Here is a 24,891-nt window from a genome sequence, read left to right as displayed (position 1 = left end):
ATAGCAGCCTAAGTGCACGTAGCGGCCTAAGTACACGATGCGGCCTAAGTGCACGTAGCGGCTTAAGTGCACGGAGCCGTCTAAGTACATGTAGCGGCATAATTGTACATAGCGTTCTAAGAGCACATAGCAGCAGGTTTCTCGTTCTATGATTGGTGGCTTTAACTTAGTAAGCCATCAGTTAATTATTGCTTGACGGAGCTACAAACTCATCAATATATTTGGAAGTACGGCCCAGTCTGTTCTTTGTTCAAACCAGCGTTCATAAGACGATAAGATTCACACCAAATGTCTGAGAATGCTTCCGGGCCTATACCTTAAAAAAAAGTTAAGAGATCGTAAGTTCATCAGCCAATCATTGACGACTTTTCAAGCAAAATCCACCAATCATTGACAAGAAAATAGAGCGTAAGTACTTACGTTCACTTAGCGAGTTTTAAAAAGTATGGCCCCGGTCCCTAAAAATTACCAAAATCCATGCCTGAAGTCCACCAAAGTTTGTATGAAGAGAAGAAGGAACGCAGCAGGTGCAGTGCTAAACCAGCCATGACTCGTCACCGTTACTCGCGTCGCTAGCCTCATATACTCAGAGGAATGAGTCAGACTTTGTCTAAATAACGATGCACTTTCTACCTTATTTACGACATATTGACACAGGCAAAACTGGGTATCAGTGCTACACGTAGAAAGTGTGTCACTGTTTTGACAGCATGACACAATCGTTATTTTGAGTGGATAATGACGTTCCACTCCCATGGCTGAGTGATGACGTCACCTCGTCTGCATGACGTCATCTTATCAGTTAGGTTTTACTGTTAACGTTTTGATATTGTTGCTGGATTGACTTTTTCATTTTGTTACTTTATTTGACATGCTACAATAATCATGTTACATTTTCCACTACATTGTAAAAATGAGCACCGTATCATCCTTACAGAGCACCGTATCATCCTTACAGAGCACCGTATCATCCTTACAGAGCACCGTATCATCCTCACAGAGCACCGTATCATCCTTACAGAGCACCGTATCATTATTTCAGAACACATTCATTCTCACAATTGATGAATATATGAATATGAATATCCAAAAAATCGACATTTTGCAGTATTTGAGGAGACAAAAGCAAGTTAGCTGCTGACAAAAAATTTCTATAAAATATTGATTTAAGAATATCCAAAAAAATTTTCTTCCCAAAGCAACAGAATGTGATCTGATCGTGCCGTAGAGCTTTCAGTGTTTATGTTCTAATGTAAACAACAGTAGAACTTTCAGTGTTTATGTTCTAATGTAAGCAACAGTAGAACTTTCAGTGTATATGTTCTAATGTAAACAATATGGGAAGCTCGTGTAGCTGCGTGACGCGTGACCAGAAAACCCCACGAGAACTGAGAACTTTAGAGAACAAACTACCAGTGAGTCCAGTAACTCCTGAGTACGGCCCGAGTTTGGGTTCTCAGATAGCCCTCAACGGAAATACACCTCGCGTTGTTAACAGAGAACAGGAACACTACGGCACAACAGTGACTATAAGTGCAACAGAAGCCATGCATTTAACTGAACAGAAGGAGAGACGCGACCAAATAAACATGAAACTAAGAGAAGGCGACAAAAACACCGTCAATGGCGGTGACCGAGACCGGGCGCCTGAACCGGTCCTGCGACCACGGGACCCACACACCGAGGCCGTCGTGGAGAGAGCCAAGCGTCTCAGTAACAGACTTAGCTCCATGACCAGCTCCTGGAGGAAGGAGAGGGAGGGAACCATGGAGGAGGGGGCGCCGAACCCTGGTGAACTAGCGGCGACCCTGGGGAGAGTGCTGGCAGGAGGTGAGCGACCCTAGGGGCAGTGCTGGCAGGAGGTGAGCGACCCTAGGGGCAGTGCTGGCAGGAGGTGAGCGACCCTAGCTAGGGGCAGTGCTGGCAGGAGGTGAGCGACCCTAGGTGCAGTGCTGGCAGAAGCACAAAATATGTTCAAGTGTTTAACAGTTTTTGGTGACTGGGGACTGCGTCTCTGGAGGTCATCAGACCTGATAACCAGGACCGTAACATATGCGATTGCACTAAAGATGAACGATTCAGTTAATTGATTGCTGGGCACAATCCTCGAGAACTTATCATAATATGCTAGTATGGATCTTCATCAGAGGGAATGCACATAAAGTATTAGCCTTAGATGCCCAGAAAATTTTATCTTAAAATTATTGTAATTTAATTTTACACTTAAATTAATTTAGATTCAACGTAATTTTAGTTGTACGAGTGTAAATATATTTAAAATATTTATTGTGCATGGCCATTGATACAAAAAAGGAAAAGCAGAACGAGAAAGGTAGCATTCTGTCGTCGGAACTTTCTGATGCCTCAACTTTTTGATGCCTCGTTGGATGGTAAATTAATGTTTGAGGGCAGAATGATTATTAATGAAGACAATTTTTGGTTATTTACAATGCCAGTATTTATTATTTCTACACTGATATGGTATAGTTTAAGAACATTTCTGAAACACGGTGACATTTCAACAAAATGAAAAGTTCAGAAATAAATGTATACAAAATGCACTTAATGAATAAGAAATGACATTAGAAACGTGTTACTTTTCAACCCAGACCAACAGTTTCCCCATCAACATAATATGAGGAGAGCTCGCGCACATTCTCCTCTAAGCCTGCAGATTTGGGTTAAAGTTGTGGTCATTTTGAAGGCAAAGTGTTAGCCGCTGCCGTATAATTTCGCCATCACGGACTTCAAACCTCCATACGCGTCGTTTAGTAGTCTATATTTTCTACGATGTCTGGCCCAAAAATGTAGGCCTTATAATTTTAATCAATATAATCTAATTCAATTGTTTTATTTAGGCTGAGCGAATCTTGCAAAAAAATACCTTTGCCGATTTTTAGCGCATTTTTTTCATTTATGGAAAAAATGCACTATTGTGCTCGCCATGTCTGTCTGCCTGTCCGTCTGTCCGTCCGTCCGTGACCTCAAGTTTTCGTCGACGAGAAAATGCGCTCTCTGTCACCCACTGTGAGTGAGTGAGTACTGAGTTATATTTTTTTCGGTAGCGCTATGTCCTCTTAATTTTTTAATTGCTTAAATTGTTTTGATTTTCAGAATAAAAACGAGTTTTTTTCTTTTGTTGCAGAAAATAACATGGCGGAGTTAACTGCACTCGTCACTCGACTGGAAGCGGCCGTTGCTAAACTCGAGGCCCACGGGGCAACCGTCGGCGGTCCCCCCCTGCCCCCACCCAGGATGGCCAATGGTTGCACTGCTGCTGGTAAGTGAACCCCCACAACATGGTTGCCTTACTGAAGAAATATTTTCTGGGACTATTGGACTGGGAGAATGTCCTTATTGTACTTACAGGTTTGTGTTATTGGACAACTCGTCCTAATTATAGTTATGGATGAAGTGAAGTGTGTAAGCTAAAATTCAAAATTAATAAAATTGCTAACAGGAATTTAATTGGTGAATGAAGATTATTGGTAGATAAGGAAGACACTTGTAAAAAAATATAACTCAGTACTCACAGCAGTGAGTGACAGAGAGCGCATTTTCTCGTCGACGAAAACTTGAGGTCACGGACGGACGGACAGACAGACAGACGGACGGACATGGCGAGCACAATAGTGCATTTTTTCCATAAATGGGAAAATGCGCTAAAAATCAACTTAATCTGTCAATGGCTCAGCCGTTCAGGTGGGGGTTGGATATTAGAAAGTTTCGCTCAGGCTTCTTTTCGGTATGTTTAATTCTTTCGCCTTGGAGATGTATCCAGAAACCACACAGCACTATGATCTCTGCTTGCAGAGGTGATAGAAATTCCATATTGTAGGCACAAGATTGAGTTGTTTGACGCTCCTCTGCATCGCTCCTGTGGACGCTGAAGAAGCAGTATAGTCGTTCTTCTGGCAGCCCAAGGGTACGCACACAGTGGAAGCAGGTTGCCAGCGTGCTGGTTACCTGCTCAGGCTGGCGCCTGAAACCATAGAATACAGAAGCCTATTCGTATTGGTTTTCACTGTGAATGCCTACATTATTATCCTATGTTCATTCTTGTGGCAGGTTGCCCGCGCTGGCAAACCTGCTTTCACTGTGTGCGTACCCTAAGTCAGGAGGAATAAGCCTGACATCGCGGCTGGAGGTGTCGCGGTCGAATTTCCATGGTCGTTGTTTCCAACTGGTGGTAAATGGCGACATAAGCAATGGTAGGCACAGCTAACCGAAAAGTTAGCTTCGATAACGCTCAATCGATAAATCAGCGGAAAATTTAGCTGAATTTACTGCTACCTTAAAGCAAATTAATTTATATTTGGCTTAATTTTCTGGGGGCTCTGAAACTCTGAAAAATAGAACTAGAGAACTGAACTTTGAATATGTTGTAGGACTCGTAGCATTGACAATGAGTTTTCCAAAAAGGTGTAGCATGCCAAGACCACATGATGATCAAGACGTACATAACATAAATGAACAGATGAAATTAAACAACTTTTGACATTCAACAAACGGTTTATTAAACGAATAAAAATTTATTAAATGAAGAATAAATAATAATAAATAAGAACACGCAGGCAAAAGCAGGGTTACAAACTGCTCTTACTTTGGCTTGCCTTTCATCTCCTCACGTCTCCTCGAGGCGATGATTTTTGCCCTTGATGAACATCAACCTCTAAATGCTGCATCAACCAAACACGTCATAGTGTCAAAGTTACGAATAACTCTGTTCTGGGTTGACAGGCAAAACCTTGAATAAATGCCTTGGCAAAATCGAGGTACACTGCGTCTACTGGCTCCCTTTCGTCCAGCAGGCGAGTCCATTCGTTCAGAGTCGACAAGAGGTTAGTGGTGCAGGATCTCCCGGCAATAAAGCCATGTTAGCTTCGTCTAGTCTGTTTTTGAAGATGTTCATACTCGGAGCTTCAACGATGCTATCAGGGAGGCTGTTATATTTCTACTACAATATGTAGCAGTAACATAAGACGTGATTGGTTGACGTACATATGTCCATCAGCCATCAGTGTGGCAGACGGCTAACGATACTTAGCATTAAAATTTAACGACTGAATTTTCTATCAAAATAGATTTTTAAACAATTATAGCGGACTGCCAGTTAGCGGAACTAAATTCAGTGGAAGCTAATTGGTCCGCTGATGGTTTTCAAAGTTAGCTGAAAAGGTAATCCAATAAGGAAAAAGTTAGCTTCGCTAATTAGCGGTTATCGGATGAGTGCCCAACAGTAACACTGCACCATGAGTAGCAATGATACCTTGAAAGATCATTACGAAACTATCAGTATCAGCAATTGTTATCTATATCAAAAATAGCCACTAATTAGCTGCACTATGGAAAAATAAGCATAAAAACTTCTTAGGTTGATTTATATTGAATCACTGAATTGATTCAATGAAGTGATTGAATCACTGAATTGAATTGAATCACGATCCGCATTCATTTCCTGTCATCCGGTTCAGGCTGAGAATGAGCTTCAGTTGCTGACTGGAGATAGGAGGAGGTTGTGTCGCGATTAACCTTACGCCGGCTGACTGTCTTTAATAAATTGAATGTACTTATTAAATGCTCATCTATAAAGTATGCAGTAGTTTAACTTTTCCTGCATAAAATAAACACCAACTGTATATAGATGCCTTTTTTTATTTAAAAAAATGTTATATTAATATTTGCACAGTTGTTTTGTTCACAACTTCACTCCGACTCGCTCGCAGCCAAGCCCTGACTTTCATTATCTTCGCGGTGCTATCATAGTTTCCGTCTTGCTATCTCTTGCAGGTTCAGTCGTCAGTGAGTCACGTTTGACGGTTTGACTTATCCAATAATTTGCTAACTCAGTAACTATTGACTATTCAAAGACATTATATCTGGGCATTGGTGCTGTCGTGCTGATGTTATAATTTCGTGATAGCCTACTTAGTGTGGAAATTGTTTTGACGCATAGCCTAAATTCTGTCTGTTTACTTGTTAGCATTGCCCTTGGCATTTTTGACTGGTCTTGTATTTCAGCATCTATTCTATAGATCACTCAACTCTTGAAGATATCAGAATTAATCTTTATCATGACTCAAGGAGGTAAGACATTTAGATACTGCTTAACCCTAATTGATTTTCTTTTCATAGCCCAGTTTATATTGAACTGTTGGATTGGGATTTTCCTTCATTTTACTAAAATCTTATGGCTCCAAAATGATAAATTTTTAATATCGTACATTAGGAATCTTGTTTGTCATTTTAAGGACCTGCGCCATAGTGACAAACCTGTCAAACCAGAGATTTTTTAGAATCAGTTCATTTTTAATTTCCTCATTTACTCAAGATTTAAACCACTTTCTTATGTATGATAATGCAGGTATCCAGGATAATTTGCTGGTCTACTTAAAGGACTCAAAAATGAACTTGAGGGAGAGTCTGAAAAACTCTCTGCTTTGCCACTATGACCTGCGTGGTGCGCCGTACTACGTTGGTAAAAAAATGCGCCGTGGGCCGTACTTTAGAAAGCTATGAACAAAACTTTGAGGAACGAGCTGATAAATGAAGATATAGGCAAGCAAAACAAGAATGGACTGGAGGCTAAAGAAATCTTTTCTTTATTTAAAAAGTTTCAAGATGGTATAAATAGCCATCAATTCCACGAGATAGTTAGTTTGGTGCTGCCTAATTTTGGTAGCGGCTCCTGAAGTTAAGTATTGGGCGAGATGTTAGTTTCACGTGGAATGTGCACATTAAAACTACTTCAAACGTCACCCAAATCATTTGTGGCACAGAGCAGGTGAGGATGGAAAATTTATGCCCGAAATATATCAAACATTAAATTAATGAAAACTAAATCATAGTTTTTTGATCAAGCTAAAATAGTTCTACTATTTTAGTCGACAATATGCGCGAGTATATTGACTACGCGAGTCGAACTGACAATAATAAAATGTAAGACATGTCCGGGTTACTTCTGACTCTTCCAGTTGTCCGCCTTGTCGGATACGGAGCGTACGGTAATCATAAACTGCGGCTGTTATACATACGAAATGTAAACAGACGGTATTCAGTATTGCCATATAACTTTGGAGAAAATTTCTTCTAAAATAAAGATGGCCAGGATTGCGTGAACACATGCGCGAAGATAATAAATTTTCATTACATTGCGCCAACTGTGCACAGCAATAGCTTAAAAAAAGTGAAAATGTGCGGGAAAATTCACTGAAAACATACATCATCCTGAGTGTGGCTTTTTTTAAGAGTAAAATAGGAGTTAATTCATCTGTGGGAGTCTTTTGGGTTGTGGCTTCAAAAATAACAGGAAAGCCATAATCTTGGTCATAATGTAATGGACTAATGGTAGATACCACTTACCAGGTTACCAGGGTGCACTGGTGCAGCAGGTGCAAGCAGCATCACCAAGATATGGATTTTTAGCCCAAAGCGTCAGCTGCATCGCCAGCCATTTTCACGATTTTTTGCCAGGTAATTTTAATAAGACCAGGGTGCAGAGGGCATGGTGGCAGGGAATTATTGTGAGTACTTATCGGTCCACCACCGTGTGGCAGTCTTGACCCTTCGCAAGGCCCCATGCCCTTGGGCCCCTCTTGCAAGTTGTAATGGTCTAAACTCAACAGTTCGACCCCATCCCCATGGTCTCATCACAACTCCCTTTAGAAATATGTGGAGTTTCGAAATTGATAGTAATAAATCAATAAATATTTGAACTGGGAAATTCTTTAGTTACTTACATTGGTTCCATAATGATATCAATGACGTAAAAAATTACAATGACATCCATTAAGCCTCAGCCATGATTCTAGCTTTGCTAAGTCCTTACACTCTTACCTTGTAATTCATGATGTTAGAACTTTGATATTCAAATGTTGAATATCTGTCAAGTGTCAATATCACAATCAAAATTATTTCACAATCAGAAATATGTTATAATATCACAATCAAAAATATTATTCACAAATAACCATCCATTTCAGTGCCAAACTGGACTCCCATCTTCACGCTAGCCATGGTGGCAATCCATAGGTTATTCAAAAGAACCTGTTCTTTTGTCATTTTGAACCGATCAACGCTTTTTTACGGACCGATCGTAAAACACACCTTCTGTGACCTTCACCGGCAAAAGCTTTTGCACTTCTGAAGAAAGTCAGCTGACAGCTACACTGGCCGTGGGGCGTGGTGGACCGAATTTTACATGATCGGTCCTCGGTCCGTAAAGAAGTGTCGATTGGTTCAAAATGACATAAGACCAGGTTCTTTTGAATAACCTATAGAATTGCACCATGGCAGAGGGTGGATGCAGCGTCACCAATATATAGGTTTTTAAGCCCTAAGCGGCGCCGGGTAATTTTAAGATGCATCGCCAGGTAATTTTTAATGAAAAGCCATTTACGCTGAGTAATAAAAAACTATTTACAAGCCACGAACTTATTTACAAGGTTGCATGCACGTGTTACCCCAAATAACTGGTTTTACCCTAAAAACTCCGATTGTACAGCAAGTGTCAACTGAACATGTGATAATGCAGTCTGACCGCTCTAATGTGACCTCAACTACGCCACACTCAGGATGATGTATGTTTTCAGTGAATTTTCCCGTGCATTTTCACTTTTTTTAAGCTATTTAAGCACAGTTGGCGCTATGTAATGAAAATTGATTCTCTTCGTGCACGTGTTGGCGCAATCCCGGCCATCAATTCTACGTCGCGCTGTCGCGCACGAGCAGTTTGTGGAGGAACAGACGTAATACTCAGTACAGTATGCCTTTAATTATCTTCCAATAATATATGATTTTTCGTGACACGGAAATTTGGTGAATGAGAAATCTAGAACTTTATTTTTAGAAGAAATTTTTTCCAAAGTCATATGGCAACACTGAACACCTCTGTTTACATTTCGTATGTATAATAGCCACAGTTTACGATTACCGTACGTTCCGTATCGGACAAGCGGAAGAGTCAGAAGTAACCCGGACATGTCTAACATTTTATTATTGTCAGTTCGACTCGCGTAGTTGATATAAACTTTGATCTTTGATGACCAACAAAATATAACTTTTTAATAGGGAGACTTCATGTTTATTATACTACAAGTAATGATCTTTATTTAATTAGAGCCAGGTTGAAATGTTTTTTTTTTTTTCGAAGCCCGCTTCTAGATCATTAATGTTTTTATATACCGGTACATCCTTGTATTGTTAGGGACCCTCGCTGCTTCCATCAGATCTTAAAATGTAAAAGTCTAATAGATACAGATTTGCATGAATAATGCCATTCAATATCGCATAGTTCCTTAGTCATATTTTGTATCGCATAGTTTAATAACGCTTTGTAATTATGCCGTATTGACCTAATTTGTATAGTCCATTTACGCGCATTGTTATTAGGTATTGATCGTGTCAATTTTGCCAGCCGGGAGGATGTCGGGAATGTAGTCCCAACATTGGCATGCAGGTTCGTACTGTTGACTCATACCCTACTTGCCGCAACCAGTCCAGACTCCAGTCATTCATTAGAAGGCACCAATGGCACATCTAGAGCCATGTTGCCTTCTTTAGTTTTGTAATTTGTGTCCGATTGAATTGTGATCTATGAATGAATATTCATAACTGTGCTGACTCTTAGAACCTGAGTTAACGCGTTAGCAATCTAGTAAACTCATATCCAACCACAACACAATGCGGATACCTACATGTTTGTGTGTACGGTCAGTGCGATTGCGTAATTTGCGTTGCCGCGCGTCCATATTTAAACTATTTTAGCTTTCTAAAGTACGGCGCACAGCGTATTTTTTTACCAGCATAGTACGGCGCACCGCGCAGGTCGTTAAAATGACAAAATAAATTCCCGCGCACCTGGCACATCTTCCTGACCATGGCAACTACGTAATCGTAAGCTTGATGTTTACATTTTTTTGGCGTGAACTCATTGCAACTGATTTCCGGACAAGCTTCACTGCATCCTGATCCATCCAACATACTGGAAACCTTACTTTTTTTAAATAGTTGGCTGAAAACTGACAAATATATTAAATGCAAGAATTTCAATCTAAATGTGTCGGCAAGATCTTCTGAAGGCATAAATTTTGCTACTGAAGTGTCGCCAAAGATCTTGCAATATTCATCCACTCTCTGCACAGTGGTAATAAGAAAATGCTGCTAACAACTTTGATAGTATATTCCTTACTCGCCATGCACTGTAACACGTATAACCGGGCAGCTGTCTGGCAGCCAGATGTGTGGCGCCATCTATTGAAGGAGCGGCAAAGTAGAGTGAGGCTTGACACGATTCTGCCGCCCGTACCGCCAAGTCCAAGAGATGACGCTGTGCTCATATCAACAATGCTCTCGTGAACCCCATGTCCAAGCAACCGTTGCTTAGTTCTAGAATTATTATTGTTCATCTTATTCACTGCATCTGCTGGCTGCCACTTGTGGTCTTTCAGATTTTCAACTATTTACTAAATAGTTGGCCAAAGACTGGCAAATAGGTATCTAGAATGCAATAATTTCAATCCTAATGTGTCGGCAAGAAGTTCTGAAGGTGTAAATTTGGCTGCTGATGCATTGCCAAAGATTTTGTGAATTGCGATATTCACCCACTTTCTGCACAGTGGGGTAGATATAATCCACAGCAGATTTGAAGTAGTAGGTACATGATTGATACATGAACTTAGGTAGTCAAAGTGGAAAATTGGACACATGGTACTGCACGGCTGCACCCCCACCCTGTGGTGCCAGGTGACTGACTATAATGGAGCTTTGTGGGTAATTTTTAAAACTGCAGGCAAAAAAGGAATGGTTTTCTTTATTACTATTTCTGTATAGGCAATGAAATTGGACAAGGGCTGTAGAAATGAGTAAAAATATCCATATGCATTAGCATTTTCTCCAAATTTATTGGCTTGATATTTGGGTTTGATTTAAAGTTGCATTTCATGACAAAGTATGTAAAGTTGATGTTCTTAAGTTCAGTCCCTTGTTTTTGCCTGAAATATTTAGATGTTTGGTTTTATGGTTGCAGTCTTGTCAGGCAGCTGCTTCCTTATAATCCCTCAGAAATTAAATGCTACCATCTGAAAGAGAACAAAAAAGAATGTATTATAAGTTTGATAACATGCTACATTTTCTCTGAAGTGAAAAATTTTTGTTTTAAAATTTTAGGACATAATCAGAGATGTGATGCAAAACTCATCATTATTTGAATAACACCAACTACTCTAACAACTTAGTAGTTGGTGTTATTCAAATAGATGTAATGACTCAAGGAGAATTCATGGCCCAGAAAACAAAACAAAAAAAAAAATCTCAATTAGTCTCACACATACCAATTTGATGAAATCAAATTTTTTCAAAAAGTGCTTGACAAAATTCTAAAATTTTTCTTAGTTCTTGAATTAGTGCTCTGTTCTTTGCATTATTGCTGACTGATAAATTTTAATCTATCTGCTATAATGCAGGAAAAAATATATTGCTTTTTATTTGTCATTTTTGTTGTAGAATTTCATTCTATATCTTGCAATTATATTTGATTGTAGGATAAAATTAATGTAAATTTTCTGCAAGAAATACCTCCATCCAAGATAAAAATTCTATGATCAAAATCAATGCTTGGATATTGATGCTGTATAGTTATTGGCATAGAAGCATGTTTCTGCATTAGAATCAGTTCAATGATACTATCAGTCAAAAGTGTTCAAGTTTCTAGTTCTTTTTAAAATATTTTTCACAGTTTTTCTTTCTTATATCAATTGAATACTATTATGTTGACCCTGCATCTAGGTATTAACATTTTCAAAATTTATAAGTTTAACTCTTGTAATTTTTTCCTAACAATATAGCTCTATGTGGAATAGAAATTTCTTCTTCTTGATTGTTGCTTTTTGTTATTATTTGCAGTAAGAATTCACAATCGAGTGTGGCAGCAATGGGGTGGTACGTGTCCAAGGCTCTGCGTATTTGAGTTTGATTCTCTGTCCTGTTTGGTTTATTACCTCTTTGCTATGTGGAAATTCTCTTGATCATAGATTTCTTCTTGAAGAATTTGACCAACCAAATAATTTCTGCCATGATTTTATTTGTTATGCTAAAAGGTTTGCAGAAATTTGTATGTATCTTCTAATTTTGTTACTTGCAGTGAAGCTCAAGCTTGGCAAACTTGATGCAGGTGGATCCTTAGATTGATTGTTTGAGAGCAAGTTCCATAGCTCAGGTTCCTTTCCTCAATTGTTTTCATGTCTTGGTTTTTTATTTGCAGGTGCTGGTGGTGAGTCACATAGTTTGCTGTGCTCCTCCAGTTACCTTGTCATGCACATCTCACTTACTTTATTTCCACCTTCATTACTTCCCCCTTCATTACTTCCCCCTTGATATACCTATACTGGCTATACATATATACTAGGGACTGAGGATTAGATTGGCCAAAACTCAACTTATTGCAAAGCCATCAACCAGCAATATTGAAGTTCTAAATTATTTTAAAACTACAAACATGAATTTTTCATGACCGTATGTACCTATGACAGTTATTTATATTGAAGTAGGGAAGGTTATATGCTCCATGCATTTTCAGAAACTGTCGTGCAGTTTCTGTTCTGGGACAATTGTCCTAGCTCTGTTAGCCAGATTCATGATACTGTGTTGTATTTCTATGTTGATCAAATTATACAGTATATGGAATTATATAAAGCATGAGAAGTAATTTATTTATAGAGAAAAGTCATTCATCTAAACTATGATGTAAATTTCCTCTTTATACCTTGTTGATGTTCTGGCATCATTTCTTGACTTTGACCATGACAAAAGAGAATTTTAATATAGTTTAATTAAATTGGGTTGTGTCCTTTACTAATCTTTTATTATGTTTTTTTTTTCAAACTGTTCTAGCTTGAAAGTGGTTTCTGGTGCAATTGGTGACCCTTGTTTGCGCTCTGCAGGTGCGGCTGAGAAGTTTGATTCTGGTTCAAGGTTTTTCCCTCTTGCCCTTCTCCTCAAGATGTTGATTGCCTTGACTTGTTTCAGTTTTTAGGGCATCACAACTATTGGAATTTATTTCAATGTTTTTTTTTTGCATTCGCTTCTGATAATTCTAAAGACTTTTGAAATATCTTGGAACTTTGCAAGACATATTTTGTTTTTAGTCTTATAACCTTTCTGATTTGAGCTTGTTTAATTACAATTTTTGCCTAATTGGCATTGTAGCTGTTCCAGCTGACTTAAGTTGTGTGCCTCATCTCAACTGTTGTTTTTGTTTCAACATTCTTTTCCAGAACAATCTACGGTGCCATTTGTGGTGGCATTTGACACTCTCCTGTCTGGACCCTTCAAGATCTTTTTGGACAAGAGCAATGCCATAGGTGGGTGGTGAAGAGTTGCTTCCTGTGGCAATAAAACACTAGACCATAGGTGTTGATGCTACTAAATATTATAACAATTTTACATACTGTACCGGTAAATGAATTATAATGAAATTTTAGTCAACTTCAAAATTATGAGATGGAAAGTTTGATTCTTCAAATTTACATTGTTTTTGTACTTGGAAGACATTCATTGTGGCATGAACATTACCTGTGTATGAAACTATTAATAAGCATCTAAAGTCTCTGTCATTAACTGCCTTCTTAGTTTATATACCAAAATGTTTTAGCAATGACAGGATCTACTGTTTGTGTTCAACCTAGGCTATCAAATTGTATATGTTTATGTAATATCTTCAGGTAATGATGTGGCTGCCATGTCAAAACTTGTGGAGTCTGCATTCAGGACTCAGCGAGCCTTTCTTGTGATGGCTGCAAAGAGCGTTAAGCCTTCATCTGATCAGCTGCCTAAGGTGAAATTGCTTGAACAGGCTAAACATTATAAAAAATGAGTATTATTGGTGTTTAGGATGCTGCTTTGTTTTTAACTTCATATGATCAACTGATATTGCTGTTTGAAGGCCTAGGTAGTGCTGACATGTTGTTTGTGCCATTTTACAAGCAGGGTTATAAGATATGAATTATTAGGGTAAATTATCCAACAGTTCTTGAATGTCATGGTGTGATGTTTTAGCTTAAGACTGAATGCTATTTTGTTCAGTACTGTAAACAACCAGCCTTTAGGTCCAGATCGGTGGCAGTTTTTTTTGAGTATGGCACTGGACATTACCTATAGCAACTGACCAGCAGATCCTAGAAGTGATGCATTGATGTTTTTATGTTCGCAGGTTCTTGAAGCTACTGACAAGCAGATCCTGGAAGTGATGCACTGATGTTTGATGTGTTTGCAGGTTCTTGAAGCTACTGCCCAGCAGATCTTGAAAGTGATGCACTGATGTTTGATGTGTTTGCAGGTTCTTGAAGCTACTGGCCAGCAGATCCTGGAAGTAATACACTGATGTTTCTTTGTGTTTGCAGGTTCTTGAAGCTACTGGCCAGCAGATCTTAGAAATAACACACTGATGTTTGTTGTGTTTGCAGGTTCTTGAAGCTACTGGCAAGCAGATCTTGGAAATAACACACTGATGTTTGTTGCGTTTGCAGGTTCTTGAAGCAACTGGCCAGCAGATCCAAGAGGTGATCAAGTTCCGGGAAAGCAAGCGCTCGTCGCCACAGTTCAATCACCTGAGCGCCGTGAGCGAGAGCATCCCTGGTCTGAGCTGGGTGGCCGTGGAGCCTGCGCCCTCCCAGTACTGCAGGGAGATGATGAATGCTGCTGTCTTCTACACCAACAGAGTTCTTAAGGACTTCAGGTGGGCACAGAGTTCTTAAGGACTTCAGGTGGGCACAGAGTTCTTAAGGACTTCAGGTGGGCATTGAATTCAGGACTTCGGGTTGACTTTTATTTTACAGTACAGGGTTTGTACTGGTCATGGGAAACCTGGAAAGTCATGAAATTTGATATTTTATTTTGCAGGCCTGGAAAGTCATTGAATTTCATGTCAGTTTATGGAAAGTCATGAAATTTGCAAATGAAATAAAAAAATATAACTCAGTACTCACTGCAGTGAGTGACAGAGCGCGCATTTTCTCGTCGATGAAAACTTGAGGTCACGGACGGACGGACAGACAGATGGACATGGCGAGCACAATAGTGCATTTTTCCATAAATGAGAAAATGTGCTAAAAAGGAAGTGTATTTCTGTGCGTGTTTACTGTTTGTGCAGTCTCTTGTTTCATGCATTCTGATTGGAGAACCAATCACGTGAGCCTGGTCACCAAGCTCAGTCGCATTCGTCAACTTTTTGATCTGTAGGGGAAGCGTTCCATCTTCAGCATGCAATTTCTACATCACCATGAGTGGAAAGTGTAAATTTCATAACTGTTGGTTAAGAATAGAAGCTTATCGTATAGGCTTGCTCGCCATCCAAAGCCTGAAGGTATGGCGATATGTACATTGTGCTTGAAAGACTTCGATGTTTCAAATATGGGGGAAGCAGCTTTGAAGAGCCATGAAGAGCTATGAATTTACACGTTTGTTATTTATCAACTGTAGAAGACAATAGAATATGCTCGGTTAGTCTTTCAGTCATCCTAAACCTGTCGTAAACGAGTCTTGGAAAATTATATTGATGGTCATGTAGAGTCACGAAAAGTCATGGAATTTTTTTTCTAAATACTGGTACGAACCCTGACAGGACCATTTGAGTCAACTATTGGGCTAACTACAAAATTGTGACGTTTTGTATGTCCATATAAACTGTTAACAACTATATTACTGTGACTGTATTTTTCACTGGGGCCAAATTGTCTTCAATATCGTCATGGTAATCATATTGTACTACTCCTGCTCATTACATCTTATAGTTGTGTAGGTCACTTACTGCTGCTTCATCAATAGGCTTATCTGTGGCTCATGTTGCATTCCCCACTTTTCATTGATTCATTTGTAAAATTGATATATATTAAACTATATATTATTACCGTTTAACTAGTAAATATATGTTTATATTGCATACGTTGCTTTGCAGTATTGTAATATTAGTATCAAATGAAACTATAATTTATTAAATAATGTGTGTTTAGGTGCCGGTATGTGTTTACACTGGCTATATTCCTCTGCAGGATTATAATATTATAATGGTATAAATCTATCCGTTATTTATAAGCTTTATACACTACAGGGAGAAGGACAAGCTGCATGTGGAGTGGGTGAACGCCTACACGAGTGTGTTCAGTGAGCTCTGCGACTACATCAAGGAGTACCACACGACGGGGGTGTCCTGGAACCCAAGAGGGGGGGCTGCGGTGGCTGCTCCTCCCCCACCCCCTCCCGGTACGTGTCTCAGTTTATATATATGTAACTCTTTCTGTTAATTTATGTTTTAACTCTAACGTCCAATTTTCTGAATCAGCAATGAAATGCTGACTATACAGATTCAGCAAACTGGCTGCCGATTCCATACGACTCTACTCGACTCGTATGGAATCGGCAGCCAGTTTGCCGAATCTGTATAGTCAGCATTTCATTGCTGATTCAGAAAATAGGACGTTAGAGTTAAAACATAAATTAACAGTAAGAGTTGTAGAAGGTGAGGTGAAGTTCCTTTATATTTAAATATTAAAAAAAAACTTAGCTGACTGACCTAACCCCAGATTCCTATAGAAAAGAAATGCTGATTCTACAGCTTCGGAAAACTAGCTGCCGATTCCATAGAACCTTCAATTCCGCGATTTCGGCACGACATATGTATATGCACACTCACTTTTTCCAATCAATTTTTCCTTCTTCTTGATACGCCCTTCCTCGCCTCTGTTCTAAGGCGTCTAGCTCTTTCTACCTGGTCGCATCTCGTCTTAATGTCAGGCGACTTTTCCAGTCCTGCTGTTATGTCTACTTCTTCATGAATCTCCGGTAATCGTATAGGTACCTCTTTACCACACCCTACCCACCCTACCACCAACACATTCCTGCATTTGCTAGCACCACAAACCACCCCTTACTTCTTCTCCGTTTGAAGGACCTCGTCTTGGCGTGTCATTCTTCACTCCTTGTTATGTCAGTTTTCTACCATTAGACTTCCCCACTTGAGGTATGTCAATCTCTTTCTTTTATTCGTTTCTCTCATTCTCTTGTTACGTCTTCACTCTTCATAATTTGAAACTTTCCTTCCCATCATCATTCCTTTGCTCACCCTACTCTCTCTTCCTATTGTTATTCCATGATTCCAATTCAAAATAATTATTTATTCCACTTTGGCAAGGAGTATCCAGGACCCACAAGCCTCTTGATCGCGTGGTGAGGACAACGTATTGACATGAATAGTGTGTAGTGCAATCTTGTATGCCATGTATAGTGTGTGGTGTAACCTTGTATGCTATGTATAGTGTGTAGTGTAACCTTGTATGCCATGTATAGTGTGTAACCTTATGCCTGTGTGTGCAGGAGGCATACCGCCCCCTCCCCCCATGGTGAAGCTGGAGCCCAAGGCCATCGAGGTGGACGCCTCGGCGCAGCTCTTCCAGGAGATCAACAAGGGACTCGATATCACCTCCAAGCTCAAGAAGGTTAGGGAAATAGCTTAAATAAAAATATAATAATTACTAAATTACCGTGCCCAGAATTATCAATATTTTTTAGATAATAATACTATATATTTATATGGATGGGGCATTGATATCAGACTAATATTGATATCAGATTTCATTGATATCAGATTTTAATATCATTTCAAGATGCTGCATAATTCTATCTTGTAATAATTGCCTATTCTGCGCCATGGGATCCTTGTTCAGCCGCCTGTGTCTCAACTGTCTAGTAGTCATCAAGTTACCAATATTGTCTATTGCATCGATATTCTTTACAGAGTCCAGAAATTTACTTCATTTGTAGAAATAAATGAACACACACAGATACACATATATTTAGCGTCTTTCTCTGCATAGCATATAGCTCTCCATATAGCATCACCTCGTTATTCATTTTCATCACCTCACTTCTCCCCTCAGGTTCCTGATGACCAGAAGACCCACAAGAACCCCGGGCTGCGTGAAGGCCCCAAGCCGTTCATCAAGAGCGCCTCCCCGCAGCCCAAAGCCCCCGTCCAGGCCGTGGCCAAGCCCCCCAGGCTGCAGCTCGAGGGGAAGAAATGGCAAGAAATTCCCTAATAGAGTTTTGTTATCATATCAAGATGCTTCCTTATTTCTGTTGTCTCAGACTTAGATCATATCAAGATGCTGAATAATTTCTGTTGCCAAGTCCTGGATATTATATCAAGATGCTGCATAATTTCCGTTGCCCCATACATGATATTATATCAAGATGCTGCATAATTTCTGTTTCCCAATACTTGATATCATATCTAGATGCCGCATAAATTCCATTGCCCCATACATGATATCATATCAAGATGCTGCATAATTACCATTGCCCAATACTTGATATCATATCAAGACGCTGCATAATTTCCGTTGCCCAATACTTGATATCATATCAAGATGCTTCAAGATTTTCTGTGCTATAGCCTTGAGTGCCCTTGACATTGTGAGAGATAGTTATCAACAAGGCCTTGATATAGTAATTATTCAAACGTTGTTAGTTCTTTGGTGAGGTCCTGGGCGTCGAACGATCACGGTTTGCATAAGTGTCATTCCTTTAGTTGATGCCAGCAATGAATGAATACGGAAGTCTTCCATCAATAATAATGAATCTTTGAATCCGGGAATATGTAGGTAGTTATATCAGTATCGAGTAAATGATAGAATAACTAAATAACAAATATTTATTATAAAATGAAAGGAGCCATCTATTATTGAATGAAGAAATAGTGGGACAATGTGCGTTTGTAATGTGAGTGATGTGCAGGTTCGTGGAGTATGATGAGACTGGTGTTGCAGGTTCGTGGAGTATAATGAGACTGGTGTTGCAGGTTCGTGGAGTATAATGAGANCAATTGCCAGAGTTGCCAAGCCCAGTTATCCGTAATTGTCAGAGTTGTCAAGCCCAGGTAACCACAATTGCCAGAGTTGCCAAGCCCAGGTGAGCTTTATTCCCAGAATTGTCATGGTCAGTCAAGTGCTGGCGAAACAATTGACAGCGCGACAAGTGTTCATTATAGAGTTGTCTGTAAATTCATTTTGTCTGGAAGAATTCGAAGTTATTTGGATAAACTAATTATTAAATGGACAACCGATTTTGGCTCATTTTAGCAGCTCACACCATGCGCTTTTATCCCAATACTCATTTTTTTTGGAATGAATTGCATGACCGGAAATATTCTGCCGCAAATAAGGCAGTTCACGTGCTATTACTTAGGTGTCAGAATTATAAATAGGTTTATTTTATTAATCGGTTCATAATTAGCTCTGTGAACCTGTATCTTGCTGAGGCCTCTGCATCACATGATCCACTTTATGCGACAGATGAACATCATTTTTGCGATCCGTCGCGATTCCAAGCGTGACATTCGGTGCGAAATAGCACGACCTGAAGAGCTAGAAATTATGGTCACTTAACTAACTTTTGTAAACCCAGGTGCTGGGTCAAGTCCCGACCATCGCCATCGAGAAGACCGACGGCTGCATGGTCTACCTGAGCGAGGCGTCACTGGGGGCTGAGATCATCACTGCCAAGAGCTCCGAGATGAACATCCTCCTGCCGACTGGCACTGGCGAGTTCAGTGAGCACCCTGTACCTGAACAGTTCAAGACGCTCGTCCGTAACGGCCAGCTCGTCACCACCTGCACCGAGAAGGCTGGCAACTAGAGCACGTCTAGTGGTGCTCTAGATGGCAACCAGTGCACGTCTAGTGGTGCTCTAGATGACAACCAATGCACGTCTAGTGGTGCTCGTGCTGGCAACAGATCGAGCGCGTCTAGTGATGATGGTGCTCTAGATGCCGTTCGATATCGTCGCTGTAATATTAGTTAGGCATCACCTACACCGACAAGGCCGTCGACTAGAGCGTCTTTAGTGGAGCTCTCGATGGTATTTGGAGCACGTCTAGCCATGATGGTCTAGATGTCGCTTCATCCCGTCTCTATAATATTAGTTAATTGCTTAATTTCCCTTCATTAGTGGCTAGACACCACGATGCATTGACTTGTGTTGTGGGGCGATTATGCGCGATTGCATTCATAGCTAAAAGCTGTTTTCAAATCTCCTCTCCATTAGTGGCTTATACTGCAGTACTTACACGCTAGCTTTAACAATGAGGTCATGTTGCTCCTTTCTCTAATTTAATTAGACAAAAATTTATTCTATGGATCACCCGTCGTTTGCTGTGCTCTTTAGTAAAGTTACGAACTCCCTGAAATTGAGCTTTGCATTCACGTCCATGGATCAGTCATTCGTAATACTTCGATGTCCGCGGAGTATTTTAATTAGATATTAATTGCATTTAATAAATGAACAATTTTAACATCGTATGCAGTGAGGGATATGTTGGTCAGGGAGTTTATTTTCTGAGTAATTTTGCCAAAACCACCAATGAAAATTCTTCCATCCTGACTTTGCTAAATTCACCAAGTAACGCATGAACCTCAATTGACCATGCAAGTATCAACTTTACATTGCTGGACTAAGCGAGTATCAACTTTACATTGCTGGACTATGCTAGTATCAACTTTACATTGCTGGACTATACGAGTATCAACTTTACATTGCTGGACTATACGAGTATCAACTTTACATTGCTGGACTATACGAGTATCAACTTTTCATTACTGGACTAAGCGAGTATCAACTTCACATTGCTGGACTATGCTAGTATTGACTGGTAAAGTAGGACCATGTGAGTATCAACCTATGTAGCTGGACCATGCAGGTCATCACAAGTCCTTGTGACGTGACCACCTGTTGCTTACTTCAGGATTTTTCTCCCATGCATTTGAGGGACGTGGTCAGGAGTGCAGGGTTCCTACATATTCGTATATTATCGGACCCTTATTTATGTTTAATGAACTAAATTATTTTCTTTAGATTCATCTGCTCAGTTTTATGTTCTTTTGTTATGTATGTGGATTTAGAACTAATGTTGTTTGCAATGTAATTTTCGTATAATTTTTTCATTATGTATATTAATATTAATCTCTTTTGAGTTAACTGATCAATTTTAATTTGTATAATATTTTAGTGGAAGTAGTATTGAATTTGTGGCTTGCACTTCGTTCGGTTCTTGCTTTTTGAAGCTGTTCTCTTGTTTGATTATTTATTTACTAATCATAGCAGCTAGGTGCTTTCTGCGATTGTGTTTCGAAATTACATTTATTATCTTTGTTTATATTTGCTTGGCATTATAACACGTTGATGACCTTAAACTATTCTGACCATCAGCAGCAGTTGTGTTGCTCTTTCTCCGCTGGTTTTTTCCTTAACATCAATGAATGTCACTTGCCACTCTGAACGAGTCTGTTTGTACAGTAACTTGACTTGATGTCCGTAACTTGAGGCAGTGTCTGTAACTAGTGGCGGTGTCTGTAACTAAAGTCAACGTTGGTAACGAGACGACATCTATAGCTGCTAGCGGGCTACATGAAGTCATTTTTCGACACATGATCAAGCGCCTGACTTCGCTATAATCAGCATGCTCGAGTACCAAACTATTCTGCGAGTGGAACATTTTTTTTATTTGAAAGTGAACTCTTATGGTCAGACTCGTCAGAAGTCACAATAAATAGTGGAAGTTGTCAAGGTTTTCCTATGTTCTGATGTTTTTCGTATTGCGATATAGAATCGAGTTTATTCTAGAACAGTTTTTAGTAACTAAACAAGAAGTCGGGGTCCAGGAACGCACTGTAAGTGAACGGTGCTTTTTGCACTGCTTGGACAATACTCTCTCTTAGGAACTGCTCTTGCATTTTAAATAAAATGATTCTTGAAATAATGCTGTTTCATTTCATCCTCTGAAATACGTTATTCAGTGTTTGTTTGGCTTGGGTCAACTACATTTGCTATAATTCTATGAATTTTGAAGGATGTTTTATCTTATCGTACCCGCGGGCGTTGATTCTGAACGCGCTTGATCCTGAGACACTTTTATTTATAAATTTTCCTATTTTATCAATTTTTAATTTATTGTTTTATTTATCAGTTATTGAATTTATCTAGCGCTCAACCGCAGTGCTGACCGTGCCTGCATGCCGGCCGTGGTTGCGATAACTATTAACTTTACTGCGCGGTAGACAAAAGGTATGCGTATTATGTTCAATAATCGCGGTACAATGTCAATTCGTTATAAGGAATTTAGGACCTCGGAACCTGAAGTCTTGTTGGAATGTTAAATGAAACGATTGGTTGATTTTCCCTCTCCGTTTCTGATATTAAGAGATTTTTGGTGGATTTTCTGAAATGTTCTCGCAGCCTTCAGCCTCACGAAGAAGGATCGATATAACATTACTCAGAGATTGAATTTGTTTAGGACTTGATACAGTATTTCTTCCAATGTGCTTGATGGTTACGTGACAGCGAAGGCGTGAACTCTCAGAGAAATGATTGCGACTTCGTCCAAATAGTAATCCTATTTTTGCCTTTGATGGGATCATTTTAGCGAGTTAGCCCTTAAAAAATGGCAAATGTGAGCCACGTCCGATCTCAGTTCATGAAGTACGTAAGACAATGTGGCTGCAAGTCTGTATAAAATAATGGGGCGGAAATTATGAGAGAAAAAACATAAAAAATATAACTCAGTACTCACTGCAGTGAGTGAGAGAGCGCATTTTCTCGTCGACGAAAACTTGAGGTCACGGACGGACAGACAGACAGACAAAGCGAGCACAATAGTGCATTTTTTTCCATAAATGAGAAAGTGTGCTAAAAATGTATATTGGTTAGAATTACATGACGTTTATTGGCATTGAGTGCCGCTTGTCAGCTGCACCTGCTGTGGCCAACTATGTATATTCCCTGATACCTTCCTTGAAGATAAACGTGTTAAAAAATAGCTGGAAAAATGATTTCCTCGTAAATAATTGCCCTGCCCTACCTATTTAAATAGAACTGTTATACAAAAAAAAGGTGAACGCTAGAATGCTAGATACATGGGCGCTTATGAACAGTACGATGTCAAGACAACACCGACCGCACACGGTCAGTCAGCGGAGCTGGAAGACAAGTAAGAAGTCATGTCCATAGAACCAGACCTGTAAATAATGTAAGAAATAAACGCATGAATCAAAGTGAAAGTGCACAAAAAGCTGTAAAATGTTTTTACACGAACTCGGATTCCGTTTTGAACAAAAGAAGTGAACTATTAAGTGTGATTGAAAACGAGCGCATAGACATTATTTGTATTACAGAAACACTCCCTAAAAATCACGGGGGGAAATTTTACCTGTTGAATTTCAGTTGCCAGGTTTTGATTGTTTTCATAACTTAAATCAGCTATGGAAAGATCGGGTTCCAAAGGCCGGATCCCTTGTGAATCAAGTCACGAAAAGTTCATGAATCGGCAACAGGCCATGGGCCTATTTCTTCAGCGCCGACACTTCTATTCTATTCTATAAGACTGTAGTACTATTTTCTATGAGTAGGTAAAAATCAGGACCATATCTACGGTATATACACCAAATATTTCAGTATCTCGTCACCTGTGTTGAGAATATCTCATATGCGTCCAGCTTCATTGAAGCGAAATTTCTTGCGTGAATTTCTTCAGATGAATAAATATAAATTATTGACATATTACGTGCAAAGTCTATCCTTTACAGAATTGCAGATAATTGATAACATACCATTGAAAGCCCCAAGTCATTTGTAAACAGGCTGCTGAACCGAGAACGTCATTATGCTTAAAGGGCAGGCAGAGCTGTGACACAGTTTGTACTCATAGCGGGTACAATAATCAAGCAGTACATGTACCATACTTTCCCCGTCACTTTTCATGTACTGCAGTTTTGGACACACAGTCCTTACACCACAGCTCGCGCACCACAGTTCGTGCACCATAGTTCGTGTAACCCAGTTCGTGCATTGCATTTTGTTCACTATAGTTAGTATATCACGGTTCGTCCACTACAGGTTCCCTGCATCACAGCACCACAGGAAGCAAGGTCACGGCAGGTATGATGCCCTTTGTGCTCTGATAAAAGCGACCCGAGGCGAAGTATATCGGTAGACTCGCACGCCCTGACCGCTCAGTGGCACGCAAGCGGCCGGTACAGAAGGATGTGTGGTGTGCGTGCTCTGACAATCTGGCCCAATGTTGACTTATCAATTACCTAAGATTATAACCGTGTTAAAGTGAATGAAATATTCTGAGGTATAGTGATAAATGACAAGTTTAACTCCTGGATATAAATTGTGTTTATGAAATAAGAATTACACATTAATAATCGCAGTCCAGATTATTAACATGTAAAGAAGTTAAACCAATACAATGATGAAGTTGATGACGAAGTGCCGCTTGGCTTTCATATTTTTAACTTTTGTACCACGCTCGAAAATCCGGCAAAATTAAAAGTGTATTAATTTAAAATGAATTTATGTATGTAATTTAAATTAATATTGTAGTAATCTTATTATTCGGGAAAATCCCACATCACTGGATGGTTGAACACTAGCGGTGATATAAGGGACATTGTATCCATTGTATCCAACTTGTGGATGAGAAACGTCTTGTTATTAACTTTAAATCTCTCACAAAATAAAATTTTTCTGCATGACCCTGCGATAATTTTTAGTCTTAACATGTTAATTGGGATTCTCGCCGAATTGGAAACTACCCGAGGATTTTTAAAATAAAACGGATTAATTTAAATCTGTTTAGTTTTAATTTAGGTTAATTAATATCTGCTTAGATTTAGTTTAGTTTTACTGGGTGGAGCCAAATCGTAAAAATGTATACTTAAATCCATGCAAGCTCGTCGAGTTGCCAATTTTACGTTGAATTTATCAATTGGGAGGCACCTTCAGTCATGCATGTAGGAAATTAGAGGCATTTAGACAGCTGAAGTGCAACGTAAAAAAACGGAGAGA

General features: G+C 39.4%; 1 protein-coding gene across 1 annotated transcript; it reads left to right on the top strand.

Annotated features, from left to right (window-relative positions):
• Positions 1 to 1,303: 1,303 nt before the first annotated feature.
• LOC108675961 (adenylyl cyclase-associated protein 1) lies at positions 1,304 to 21,802 on the top strand. Its single transcript, XM_018164020.2, has 12 exons — positions 1,304 to 1,830; positions 3,146 to 3,280; positions 11,902 to 11,937; positions 13,272 to 13,358; positions 13,719 to 13,831; positions 14,523 to 14,731; positions 16,103 to 16,254; positions 17,365 to 17,486; positions 17,928 to 18,070; positions 18,784 to 18,815; positions 18,926 to 18,957; positions 19,453 to 21,802. The coding sequence occupies exons 1-12, from the start codon at positions 1,338 to 1,340 to the stop codon at positions 19,681 to 19,683; spliced, it is 1,785 nt and encodes a 594-aa protein (XP_018019509.1). The 5' UTR covers positions 1,304 to 1,337; the 3' UTR covers positions 19,684 to 21,802.
• Positions 21,803 to 24,891: the final 3,089 nt, after the last annotated feature.

This window comes from Hyalella azteca, unplaced genomic scaffold, assembly GCF_000764305.2.
Source record: "Hyalella azteca isolate HAZT.00-mixed unplaced genomic scaffold, Hazt_2.0.2 contig8701, whole genome shotgun sequence".
Taxonomy (NCBI): Eukaryota; Metazoa; Arthropoda; class Malacostraca; order Amphipoda; family Hyalellidae; genus Hyalella; species Hyalella azteca.
This window is presented reverse-complemented; position numbering and strand designations above follow the sequence as displayed.

What these genes read in the sequence shown, in the direction of transcription:
- LOC108675961 (XM_018164020.2), top strand. Translation starts at nt 1,338, where the DNA reads ATGGGAAGCTCGTGTAGCTGCGTGACGCGTGACCAGAAAACCCCACGA. An exon ending in GGACAAGAGCAATGCCATAG is followed by an intron (nt 13,359 to 13,718) that starts GTGGGTGGTGAA and finishes TAATATCTTCAG; the next exon opens with GTAATGATGTGGCTGCCATG. An exon ending in AGAGTTCTTAAGGACTTCAG is followed by an intron (nt 14,732 to 16,102) that starts GTGGGCACAGAG and finishes TATACACTACAG; the next exon opens with GGAGAAGGACAAGCTGCATG.